The 13,101-nt window shown below is 35.4% G+C and overlaps 2 protein-coding genes and 1 long non-coding RNA gene across 3 annotated transcripts in view; 2 read left to right on the top strand and 1 right to left on the bottom strand.

Annotated features, from left to right (window-relative positions):
* Nucleotides 1–4,392: 4,392 nt before the first annotated feature.
* On the bottom strand, nucleotides 4,393–5,540 carry LOC120416855 (proteasome subunit beta type-7). The gene is made up of 2 exons (XM_039578752.2): nucleotides 5,359–5,540; nucleotides 4,393–5,275 (listed from the first exon to the last, which is right to left on the bottom strand). Exons 1-2 carry the CDS (start codon nucleotides 5,424–5,426, stop codon nucleotides 4,495–4,497), a joined length of 849 nt encoding a protein of 282 aa, XP_039434686.1. The 5' UTR covers nucleotides 5,427–5,540; the 3' UTR covers nucleotides 4,393–4,494.
* A 2,583-nt stretch (nucleotides 5,541–8,123) lies between these two features.
* On the top strand, nucleotides 8,124–8,594 carry LOC120416807 (uncharacterized). The gene is made up of 2 exons (XR_005605390.1): nucleotides 8,124–8,202; nucleotides 8,270–8,594. It is a non-coding gene; the product is annotated as an uncharacterized LOC120416807 (long non-coding RNA).
* Nucleotides 8,595–11,839: 3,245 nt separating this feature from the next.
* The window catches only part of LOC120416813 (phosphatase Herzog), a 104,220-nt gene continuing 102,958 nt past the window's right edge, over nucleotides 11,840–13,101 (top strand). The window contains exon 1 of the mRNA XM_039578688.2: nucleotides 11,840–11,928. The gene's annotated coding sequence lies outside the window, so the exon portion shown is untranslated. The remainder of the gene's footprint in view (nucleotides 11,929–13,101) is intronic.

Genomic DNA, 13,101 nt, shown 5'->3' with positions numbered 1-13,101 from the left:
AGGAATTTAAGAATTTAAGAATTTAAGAATTTAAGAATTTAAGAATTTAAGAATTTAAGAATTTAAGAATTTAAGAATTTAAGAATTTAAGAATTTAAGAATTTAAGAATTTAAGAATTTAAGAATTTAAGAATTTAAGAATTTAAGAATTTTTGAATTTAAGAATTTTAGAATTTAAGAATTTAAGAATTTAAGAATTTAAGAATTTAAGAATTTAAGAATTTAAGAATTTGAGAATTTAAGAATTTAAGAATTTAAGAATTTAAGAATTTAAGAATTTAAGAATTTAAGAATTTAAGAATTTAAGAATTTAAGAATTTAAGAATTTAAGAATTTAAGAATTTAAGAATTTAAGAATTTAAGAATTTAAGAATTTAAGAATTTAAGAATTTAGGAATTTAAGAATTTAAGAATTTAAGAATTTAAGAATTTAAGAATTTAAGAATTTAAGAATTTAAGAATTTAAGAATTTAAGAATTTAAGAATTTAAGAATTTAAGAATTTAAGAATTTAAGAATTTAAGAATTTAAGAATTTAAGAATTTAAGAATTTAAGAATTTAAGAATTTAAGAATTTAAGAATTTAAGAATTTAAGAATTTAAGAATTTAAGAATTTAAGAATTTAAGAATTTAAGAATTTAAGAATTTAAGAATTTAAGAATTTAAGAATTTAAGAATTTAAGAATTTAAGAATTTAAGAATTTAAGAATTTAAGAATTTAAGAATTTAAGAATTTAAGAATTTAAGAATTTAAGAATTTAAGAATTTAAGAATTTAAGAATTTAAGAATTTAAGAATTAAAGAATTTAAGAATTTAAGAATTTAAGAATTTAAGAATTTAAGAATTTTAGAATTTAAGAATTTAAGAATTTTGGAATTTTAGAATTTTAGAATTTAACAATTTAACAATTTGAGAATTTAAGAATTTAAGAATTTAAGAATTTGAGAATTTAAGAATTTAAGAATTTAAGAATTTAAGAATTTAAGAATTTAAGAATTTAAGAATTTAAGAATTTTGGAATTTTAGAATTTTAGAATTTTAGAATTTAACAATTTGAGAATTTAAGAATTTAAGAATTTAAGAATTTAAGAATTTGAGAATTTGAGAATTTAAGAATTTAAGAATTTAAGAATTGAGGAATTTAAGAATTTAAGAATTTAAGAATTTAAGAATTTAAGAATTTAAGAATTTAAGAATTTAAGAATTTAAGAATTTAAGAATTTAAGAATTTAAGAATTTAAGAATGAAGCACGTGCTGGTACCCGATTGGAGTAGTAGAAATGGTTTTTAGTGGTAAAAATACATTATAGAAAAAGCAAAAACTGCTCGAATGGAAGTGCTTCATTTATAAATTTAGGAATTAAAAAAAATAAATTAAAAATTTTTGAAATTCAAGAAAAACTTTCAATACATTTGTACCAGCCTTATTTTATAATTTTCTAATATTCAAATTTCATAATATCATTACTCCCGCCCGTGTGGATCAATCGGACCGCGCACTGGACTCACAATCCAGAGGTCGCCGGTTCGAATCCCGCGGCGGGCGCTCTAAAATTCTTTGTGTAAATATGGGTATTCGGCGCCGTCGCTCCGTGCCATACTTTCATACACTTAGGAGCCCAGGGCGGCGAAGTCCTTCGCAATTCGCAATTTTCAGTGTAAGAACGGGCCTTGACCGATCTTATGCACTAGGTTCCCGACGAACACGCACTGCCCTTACACCTACATCTCACCCTTGCTCTGAGTCAGTACGAGCAGCACGCTAGAACACGCTTTGAGTGTTCGTGCCAGGCATGCACACCTTCTTTTCCGGTTACGCATTTTAACTCGGCCGGGGGTGGTACATTACGTAGGGTTTGATGTAAGTATAAGCGCCTAACCATTTATAGTGTGCCTATCAACTTTCAACAAAGCAAAAACTGTTTTATTTTAGTTTGAATTCAAAAACTAATTGTTATTTACTGTGTACTGTTTTCTCCTGAAATCTTTCCTAGTGTTGAGTCGTGTTTATCTGTTGCTATTTCTTTTGTCGCGGTGTTTTGTTACAATGTTTTGGACCTAAGCATGTTATTCAAAAGTTTACCAAAAGTACAATAGTAATATTTGTGTTAATCCTTTAACCATTCCATAAATTGAGTAAGGGCTCAAACCTCACTTGTTTGAAAAAAGGGTGAAGATTGAAAACAATAGACAGTAAAAGAGAATATATTTTATAAAAATCAAGAATCAATAGTAAGAGAATGATGAGCGTATTTTAAAGAATAAAAATGAGAAGCTGGATGTATTAGATGTAAAATTAGACAATAGATAATAAATAGAGATACAAAACAAGCTTAGATTATAGTAATGATAATTTATAGGACAGATAAAGAATTATTCAAATAAATAAATTCGCAATAAAATCAAAAAAGATTAGGCGAATGATAAATAGACTTGATATTACTAGTACATTAAGGAAAAGTATATTTTTAAGGAAAAACAAAACAAAGTTTGTTACAGCCGTATCAATTGGTAAAAAAGAGTGGAAAAGCTTTGAGAGATAAGAGAATCAAAAGTTAGTAAAATAAAAATCAAATGATGGATATTAAACAGAAGAATCAGTGAAGAATTGAGAATCAGTAGAGCAAAATAAAAATAGGAGATAGGTGGTAGCTGAGAATGAAGAGAAGAGAAACCCCGTTGTGCGATGTTTTAGGTACATCCACAGCAGTTGACTCAACATACTGTGAATCAAAACAATACCGTCTACAATCACAAATTACTTCCCTTTCCCACATTGTCGCGCCCCTTTCTTTTAGCCGTCTCGACTCTGACCCGCGGTGGTCAAAGGTTTACGATCCGTTTCCACAGGCCACCAGCTAGGTCATCATGAAAACCAAGCCAACGTGGAGGTAAGAAAATAGGACACTCGCAAGGAACCAGAGCTATACTGTTCTGATCAAGATAATTCGGATGATCTAACAGAACTACGGATGTAGTTAGTTACGCTCCTTCCAGGATGTTCCTTACGTGGACGTCAACCGAAGAGCACGCAACAAGGTCAGTGCCATTGCATGCTCTTAGGTATCAATCCTTGGCCTGCCCAGGGCGGCGAAGTCCTTGTAGATAAAAAGGAAGACACTAGTGGTTAGTACTAGCAATGGTGGCCGACAGCTATAACGTCAACTTCGTTAGTATCATTACTTCATAATTACATAATTTCAAAATTTTATAACTTCAATGTTTCATAACTTCATAATTTCATATTTTCATAACTCCAAAATTTCATAATTCCATAATGTCGTATTTGATAAATTTTAAAATTTTAGTATTTCTAGTTTTAGTTTTTAAGAATTTAAAATTTTCAGTTTTATTATTTAAAATTTTTAAAATTATTCAAGGGAAAAACCACTCTCATTATAGAGCCCTAGGCACCATTGGGCAGCTTTGGGAACGTTTACTGGCACCTTCGGGCACAATCTAGGGCACCTTTTGGCTCATAGCAATCTGAAAATAATCTACGTTACATAGCAATCAGTTTTCAAAAACATGTTGGTCAATTATCTGTCACTGCTCGAAATTTGTTTTTCAAGATGATCGACGAAGTTAAGTTTTTTATCTTTTTAATTTAATGATGTTGCAGGATTATTTCTGGAGCAAGCTTCAAAAACTGTATGGTGATATACAGACGCACCTCAACATAATTTTGAAGAAACAAAATTTGAAGAGCAAGTCACTGGCACGACTGAATCGCGAAAACATTGCGCGAATTGCGTGGAAGCGCAGTTCACTGAAACTAAAATCATTATTGATTCTATATGCCAACTGCACATAACTGTATCAATTGAGCCTGATTTTGAAATAAGAACAGAAAATGCTGCGAAATCATTCAAAAGTGTTGGGTATGTTCTTCCTCTCAGAAGTATACCGTATGTACAACACATTCAGTTGATTGGAGTGACTTTCATTAATAATGATTTAAGAACTTCTAACATTTAACTTGAAGTTTACGTCCGTGTTAGGAAAGCGCATGTTTGGTCTGGAATTTCCTCTAATTAATATTTTAGAAACAAAAATCGTCTGAAAAAAAATTAACCTCTTCTCGCCCAGAGCAAAATCGAGATATTTTACGTTTTTCCTTGCCATTTTTGACAGACTTGACCAAATTGGATGAAATTTAAATTGGAGGTTAACATTGTGCAGAAAAAATGAGTTCATTTCATCCAATAGTTTTCGAGAAATGTTTATTTGAAGTAAAAAATTAGTGGTGCTCTGCTGCAACCGTTGGCGTTAGAGGGTTAAGATTTTGATTTTAGGATGCATTTATCTGCTTTGCCAATCATAAAAATATCATTCTTACATTCTTTGGATAGAAATCTTCAAAACATTTTACTACAAAAACGAAACAAGACTTCCGCTCAAGTTAGCAAAATTTATTGGAAATACCGAAACACAGAATCTGAATTCAGAGCTCTTACAGCCTAAAACATCGCCTTCCCTCGGCATCCTCCGCCCTAAGCCGTATCCATACTCTCGACGCCACCCTCCGGAATCAACGTGCGCACGCACTCGGCCGTAACGTCGATCTTGAAGCTCTTGCTTCCCAGCACGGCCGTCGTTCCGGGCTTGTACTCGTAGTTCAGCGACCGCGTTCCCTTCTTGTTGGCCTCCTCGAACGTCCGCAGATATTGGGCGCCGTCCTTGCGAATCACGCACAGATCAATGTTCGACCCCGATCCCAAATCGTTGAACACACCGGCGGCGATCGCATCCCGAACCAGCTTCTTGCCCTCCTCCTCTTCCATGTCCGGCTTCCAGCGCGACTCAAACACCGACATAGCGGCCAAACTTCCCGAACCCATCGTCGCGTACGGCAGCTTGTCCGTCGAACCGTGCGGATAGATGCAGTAAATGTACGACCCGGTGCTGTCCACTCCGCCGAGAACCAGTGCGGCACTGATGTGGCCCTGGTAACGGAACAGGAACTGCTTCAGCATCGTATTGGCAACCACCACCGGAACCGTACGCCCGGTGTTCAACCGGTGCAGCTCCAAATTCGACGCAATCATGTTCGTGGTCATCTCGGTGTCCGCGGCCGTTCCCGCACCGCAGCAGTACATGTTCTTCGCCAGGTAATGAATCTTCTCGCAGTTCTTGTCCGCCACAATCGGTCCCTCCGTGGCACGGGTGTCCGCACCCAGAATCACACCATCCTTGTAGATGATCCCCACAATGGTGGTTCCGGTCTTGATCATCTTGGGTGCCACAAAGCCCTGCTTCACCAGTTGGGCATTCCTTCCGGAACGGACGAAAAGATGTTAGGTTAGAACCGTCAATCCGCCGTCGGTGACTCGACACAAAAACAAACAAACACTCACCTGCGGCAGTTTTCGAAGCTGAAGCCGGGCGCTTCCAGATCGCGGGCGACATCCGTGGTCAGGGTCATGATGGAACGAATTTACGGCTCAAAATTACTGAAAAATCTCCGACAAAATCTGCGAATTGTTTACGGCCACTGAATTTTGCTGTTTCACGAATGCCGACCGAGTTTGACGTTTGGCGTTTCGAAGCGCGTTGCACGGTAAATTGGAAAGCAGTGATTTTGGGTGAAAAGGGGTTGTCGTAAAATTAGAGATGTAAGGCGATATGATTGATGACAGTCATATTTCAAGGAAAATAACTTAAGTTGGCCAAACTGTAAATAAAAAAACTGTGACTGTTTATGAGGACGACAAATCTTGACTTTTTTTTGATAAGGTCCTATAAACAAATGTAAACATTGAGTGTATCCCGCTTACTCCGATGAACTTTGACATAAGGTATGAAAGGGATACACTCAATGTTTACATTTGTTTATAGGACCTTATCAAAAAAAAGTCAAGAAATATAGATAAAATTTAGGAAAATCTCAAGAGATTATTAAGGCAAAAATAAGTAACTAAGCCAAATCTGAAAACCTTTCGTAAGGTTTAGAGGTCGTTATTAATCGTTGAATTTTGTATGGGAAAATTCCTAGGAAAGTTCTCAAAAATGTATGAGGAAAAACATCGTTTCAGGATTTCGGCAGCTGGTGGCGCAGCTCCCCAAAATTGTAAGATTTAGATTATATTTTTATGTTTTTTATAATTGTCTTGTGTTTAGATTTTAAAACTAAATATTTTTTTGATTTCAGATTTAATGATTTTGAGATTTGTAAATTTTGAGATGTTTGATTTCAGAATTACTAAATTTTTTAAATTTGGTTTTTGATTTTTAAAATTCATTATTATTTGATATTAGATTATTAGATTATTAGATTTGAAGATTTGTAGATTATAAGATTAACTGATTTATCTGATTTTTTTTTTTATTTTTGCATTATAAAATTTTAAGATTTTAGGATTGGTTTTTCAAAATTTAATTTTCTGGTTTTAAAAAATTGAACATTTTACGATTTTTAGATTTTTTGGTAAAATTTTGAAATTTGAAGTTGTCTAGATTTTTTGATTTTTAGATATTTAGATTTTTAGATTTTTAGATTTTTAAATTTTTAGATTTTTAGATTTTTAGATTTTTAGATTTTTAGATTTTTAGATTTTAGATGTTTAGATTTTTAGATTTTTAGATTTTTAGATTTTTAGATTTTTAGATTTTTAGATTTTTAGATTTTTAGATTTTTAGATTTTTAGATTTTTAGATTTTTAGATTTTCAGATTTTCAGATTTTTAGATTTTTAGATTTTTAGATTTTTAGATTTTTAGATTTTTAGATTTTTAGATTTTTAGATTTTTAGATTTTTAGATTTTTAGATTTTAAGATTTTTAGATTTTTAGATTTTTAGATTTTTAGATTTTTAGATTTTTAGATTTTTAGATTTTTAGATTTTTAGATTTTTAGATTTTTAGATTTTCAAATTTTTAGATTTTTAGATTTTTAGATTTTTAGATTTTTAGATTTTTAGATTTTTAGATTTTTAGATTTTTAGATTTTTAGATTTTTAGATTTTTAGATTTTTAGATTTTTAGATTTTTAGATTTTTAGATTTTTAGATTTTTAGATTTTTAGATTTTTAGATTTTTAGATTTTTAGATTTTTAGATTTTTAGATTTTTAGATTTTTAGATTTTTAGATTTTTAGATTTTTAGATTTTTAGATTTTAGATTTTTAGATTTTTAGATTTTTAGATTTTTAGATTTTTAGATTTTTAGATTTTTAGATTTTTAGATTTTTAGATTTTTAGATTTTTAGATTTTTAGATTTTTAGATTTTTACATTTTTAGATTTTTAGATTTTCAGATTTGTGTTATCGATTACACTCAAACCCCGATGGTTTGACAACAACTGTTGTCAAACGAACGGGCTCACTTTTTAGTTTGACACCCCTTTTACACTGAGTTCACACACATTATCAAACGTTTGTTTTGATAGTGTGTGTGAGCACCGTGTAAAAAGTGACAGTTCGTCACTTTTTAGTTTGACTTTGACCAACCAACGGGGTACAAACTAAAAAAGTGTCAAACGAAAAAGTGACCAACCACCGGGGGTTGAGTGTATTCGATTTTAATGTTTTTGATATCTGAGTTTTAATATTTTTAAATTTTGGTATTTTCAGATTTTGAAATTTTAGTATTTTAAGCTTTTATAATAGAAAAACCTCGAGAAAAACTATAGTTTTTAACAAGGGGTAGGACAGTGAGTCACATTGAGCCACATTGAAATTTTTTGAGTAAGATTGAGTAACGAGAGTTACTCAATTTTCATAAAAGACGCAACGAAATTTTGACACTGACATTTGTCATTGATGACAGATGTGATAAAACAAAAACATAAGACAAAGCGAAAGATTGGATTTGAACTGAAAAATTAAGCGAGTTGGACTTATTTGTAATATGTTTGCCTCGGATTACACTCGTGGTAAAAGTGAAATGTTTAGTTTGCATCCGTTCCGACCGAGCCAGCTTCTGGTCATCAACGACATCCTGCCTGGCCTCGGCCGCTTTGTCCTGATTCCTACCGGTGATCAAATCAATCTGCTTGTTACCGACCAAAATGACAAATCACTGCCAGCCCACTCTAATCGTTTAGCGAGCGAAACTCCCTGGACATTCCGGTAGCATGCGTATCCGGCGCGGTGGGTCAGCAGAAAATCTGTCAAGACCAAGACAGATCTCTTCGTCTCATAACCAATCTCACCAGACTACCGGGCAAAATCCGCTTGTGGCTTTACTACAAGAGATGCTGAGGTAATAGCTTTTTAATGTAAGTTTATTTAAGAAATGATCTTGTACCTGCTAACACAATTATTTCCAGACGGAAAATGCAAAATAATGGAGTTTATTTCCCGCACGTCTGTACCGCCTGTTGAAGAAGGACCGCGACCAGAGGAGATACCGGTGCGGGTATCAAGCCAACATTTACCATGCGCAGCGGGAGTCGTTCTAGAAGGATTAGGTGACGATTGCGTTCGAGATCCGGTTGTTCAACTCTACTACGATGTGGCCAATTATAAGGACCAAGCAGCTGGGCAACTTTTCGGACCTTTCCGCTTTTTCTGCTGGCTAGCATGTGCACCAAATTGACAACGAGCAGGAGTTTGATGTTATGTGATAGTGGCATGTCCCTGACGATAATTATATTTTTCAGTATTTGTTTTTCTTTCCCCCACTGAAAAAAACCAACATAGCAAAATCAAATGTTTTTTCACGTGAGCTACTTCAAAAACCAACACGATAACTTCACATGCTTTTCCTTTGACTCTCACATGCTTTTCATTTCAAATGAATGTGAAATTCATTTAGCTCCAGCTGATCATTGGCACACAAACATTCAATCATTTTTGGCATGGTGTTCACGTGAGATTCAAATGAATTTCACCTTGATTTGCCCCAATCGGCTTGTCCTTTGGTTTTGAAGTGTAAGTCACATGAGATTCAAATGAATTTCATTTTGATTTGCTCCAATCGACTTGTCCTTTGATGTCCAAGTGAAATTCACGTTAGTTTCAAATGCTATCGATGACGAAAATTAATTCTAAAGCAAGATGGCAACTTCCGTAAAGTCAGAGCTAGAGCTCTCGCTCCTAATTTTAATTTCTACCCGAAAAAAGTGGTTTTTAATGTATAAAATATTGCTGGATTATTTTTAATAATATGGTAAGAAATTTCTAATGAATTCTTTACAATATTTAATACTAGAAAATTTCTAATATTTCTACAGGTAATCACGGATAGGATAACTTCCGGCGAAATTTTCCAAGACCCCCGTCCAGGCTTGTTCCGGTGCGTGAAAGTGTGAGAGATCCGGTGTGTGGCATAGAAGTCAACTTTCGCTGATCGTCCAGAATGTGCATTTTTTAAAAGTGTGAATCGCTCTCGAAAAAGTGAAGTTTTTGAATAGCACCTAAACTCCCAAGCTCGAGAAAATGGGGGAATTTCCATACAAATTCCCCCTTTTCTCGAGCTTGGGAGTTAAAGTGTTAGTCATGCAAAAGTGTTTGTTAAGTGTTGTTTGAGTTACATAAATAAAGGCAAAAATCAAAAAGATATTAAACGTATTTTTATTTACAATCACAAATATAAAATAAACAAAAAATATGCTACATAAAATCTTCACTTGAAAATGAAAAGAAAATCATTTGATTTTAATGTGCAATCCATTTCTTTCTCATAAATATTTCATGCGATAATCATGTGGGATGACACGTGAGGTTAACGTGTTTTGCATTTGAATTTATAACGTCCCGCGATGACAAATTTCTAAGTGATTTGCTCATGACATTCACATGTAAAGTCGTATGGGGCAGATTCACGTGTGAAACATGTGATATTGCTATGTGACTTTCTTTCAGTGCCGTTCGAAGACCCCCCTCCCCCCTAACCACGTCAGCGAGTCCTGCCTAAGATTATGCACTATATCCCACTGGAGTTAAACTGAACCGAGAACTGAACCATCTCAATTCTGATACTAAGGTGTCGTTGAAATAAAAAAAAAATAGCAGAGCGTTACATTTCGGCATTGATGGTCGGGCTGATCTCACCGATGGGATGATAAAGCAGTGAGTCTCAACTACCTTGGCCATCCGCAGATTCTGGGTAATAACGTTCAGTTGGCCGACGATAATAGCTACGCCGCTGCTAATAAGTGCCCAGCGGAGCAAGTCGGAGTCAAACCATTGTTTTGACCGAATTTAGTTCACGGTTTTGAGGTGGCCCTGATTGTTGGAACATGTTTCGTTCATTAGGGATGCCGATGCGAGAGCACACCTGGTCGCTGTATAAAAGAGTTGGCCAAGCACGGTGTCGTTAGTTTTGGACGAATTCGGCATGCTTCTGGGCCGCTTCAGGTCAATCGTTCCGTAACTGAGGCGATCCTGTTGCAAGGTCATTTCGTTCTTTTTACCTCTTTCCCTCTTGTTGGGGTTCAACGTGAAGCAGGGGGTGCAAGTGGGAAGATCGGAAATCATAAGTTATGGCCAAGTAGAGGATATCGATTAGGTCACAGCGAATGTGAATTTAATGTGGGTGCAAAACATCGGTTAACTGTCCAGTACGAAGTAAGATAAACCCGTCGGGTCAAATCGATTTCGACTAGGTTGATTCTGTCCCCAATCCCAGTTAGGGTTTAACTAGTAAAGGACAATACAGGTTGGGTTTGCTCAGCAGGCACAACTAGACGTTGAGCATTCTAAGGTTCATGGAAATTCGCCTAAGCTGGGAAAGTGCTCTACCCAGCGGGATTTGTTCGAAGAAACTTTGAGGTTAGTACCGAATGGCGTTGAAGCCGCCGTCGGATAGTCTTTTACAAGAGCAAAACCTTGGACCAGGAAGCTACAGCAGGAAGTCTCAGCGGTTCGTGACATGCTAGGTCAAGCTAGCACGAGATGAAAACCTTCGCGTTGTCGGAATATGTAAACGGTGAACGCTCCTTGAGCATCCTCCGCAATGTAATCCGCGCCAGTTTACCACTCCGGAACATTTCTGAAACGACTCCAAAATGTTATCTTTATCTTATTTATTTTTGCCTACATTTTTTAACCAAACTATTTGTTTGTACATAAACACATCTGTCAAAAACAACAACCGTTCAAATATTCCGTAACCAGGCCGAAAATTTATGTTGATGAAAATTGAGTAGCTTTGAGTAACATTGAGTCATTCTGAAAAATTGAGTCACTCAATTACTCACTGTCCTACCCCTTGGTTTTTAATTTTCTTAAGATTTTTAGATTTCCTAAATTTTAAATTTTTAGATTTATTGATTTTTAGGTTTTGTCATATATAATATTTATAATATATATATATTATAAATATTATCTTGAATATTATATTGAAATTTTCCTAGACCGGAACCTTACCATACACCGAGGCATACACTGCTCAAGCCATGACATTGTTATAAATATTGTTTTTTGTTTGGGAAGAAGCAAAGTTGAGCAGAGTTTTTTTTTTTTGAAAAGGTTCTATAAGCTATTGTGTTTTATATGTTTATAGGACCTAATCAAAAAAAGTCTGGAATTGTAAAAGATTTAAAATCAAACTTAATCAAACATCTTTTAAAATTGAATTCAACTCGGCAGCATATAAACATGATATAAACCGTAAGTGACAAACATGAGTTACATTTTTGAATGACAGACTTGATGACAGATTAACGTCGTTGGATTTAATCCTGTTAACTGTTTACTAATTTTTCGGTAACGTCCCGTGTCCCTATTTCAGATTTGTTGTTTGTGCTAGATTTTAATTCAAGCAAAACAACGCTGTTTTTTTTTTTGCAATTCAAAATGCTAACGTTATCTAGGCTCACCCCCAAACTCAACCCGCAATATCGCCTCACATCCCCAACCGGACCGCGATCTGTCACTTTTGATGTTTTGTTGATGTTGACCTTTTTCGATTTGTTGCTTCAGTTCCGAGCAAGATTCCGTACAGAGTGGACGTGTGCCGCTCGCGTTCGTGGTTTTCTATTGTGTATGTGTTTTTTTTCTGAGTGAATTTTAGTGTAGAATTAAGCGCACATTGTTGTGACGGTGGGGATCGTGCATCTCCGGGACGGCTCCCCTTGACCACAAACATTTTACGATTCTCGCGTTTCCGGCCGGACGTGAATCGGGTGTGTGAAATTGCCGTGACGACGTCGCTTTCGGTCGCAAAATTACTATCATCTGTCTCGTGTGCGGGTGTGTGTGCACAAAGCTCGAGTTTTTTTTCACTCCCTCTTCTCGCGCGCCGTGAATTTCGTGCAACAGTGTGGGTGTGAAGATTTTTTTTTATTAATATATTCGCGCGACTTCTCCGCTACCACCCTCTCTGGGGAGACGACGTCGCGCCGGCCGCCACCCCTAGTCCCGATTCACCCCACCCCTGCGATCAACCAACCAACACACACAGCTTAGGCGCGCTCAGCTTACTTGGATGTGTTCCGTTCCGTCCCCGCCACACCTGCCCTGCCGGCCGCCAGACACTTCCAGTTTGGGGGGACCAGCCACAGCCTACTTCCTATCGTACACCACTGGGAGTAACCAATACAAATTGTTGAATGAATCATCGCTGTATGTGTGCACAAAAACGCCTTGCATCACCTCTTCCCCCCGCGGGGAGTAACCTCTCACGGGGGCCCAGTTGGCCGCGGGACCAAAAGTGTGTTGATTTTCCACTTTTGTTCAACTTTTACTTTGCTGCGTCGCGGCATCAAACCGGAGTAGGCGCTGATTTTCGCCCCTCTCTCTTGTTGTCTCGCGGCCGACTTGGTTGCGGTGGGAAGAAGGGAGAACTGGCAGCAGCAGCAGGTGCAGTGTTGCCGGAAGTGGTTGAACTTCCGGGTTATAAAGCATGAATATTTTTGGTCCAATGTCGCTTTAGACAATCTTTTTCACCTGATGATGAATGAGGCCTGCTTAGGCTGGTACGCAGTTCGTAAAACAAGCAATTTAATAATACAAAAAAAATAATGTCTAGAAATCACAATTTATATATTTAAAAAATGAAAATCAAAATTCAAAAAATCTCTAATAAAGTTTTAAAAAAATTCCAAAGTTTCAACAAGAAATAAAAAAAATTAAAAGTGGAAAATTTAATTCAAACATTAAAATAAAATAATTTAAAATTTATTCTATAATTATTCTATAATAAAAAAACTTTAGA

The sequence above is a fragment of the Culex pipiens genome, chromosome 2, assembly GCF_016801865.2.
Source record: "Culex pipiens pallens isolate TS chromosome 2, TS_CPP_V2, whole genome shotgun sequence".
Classification (NCBI taxonomy): Eukaryota; Metazoa; Arthropoda; class Insecta; order Diptera; family Culicidae; genus Culex; species Culex pipiens.
Note: the sequence above shows the minus strand (reverse complement) of the source record. Positions and strands in the feature narration are given on the sequence as shown.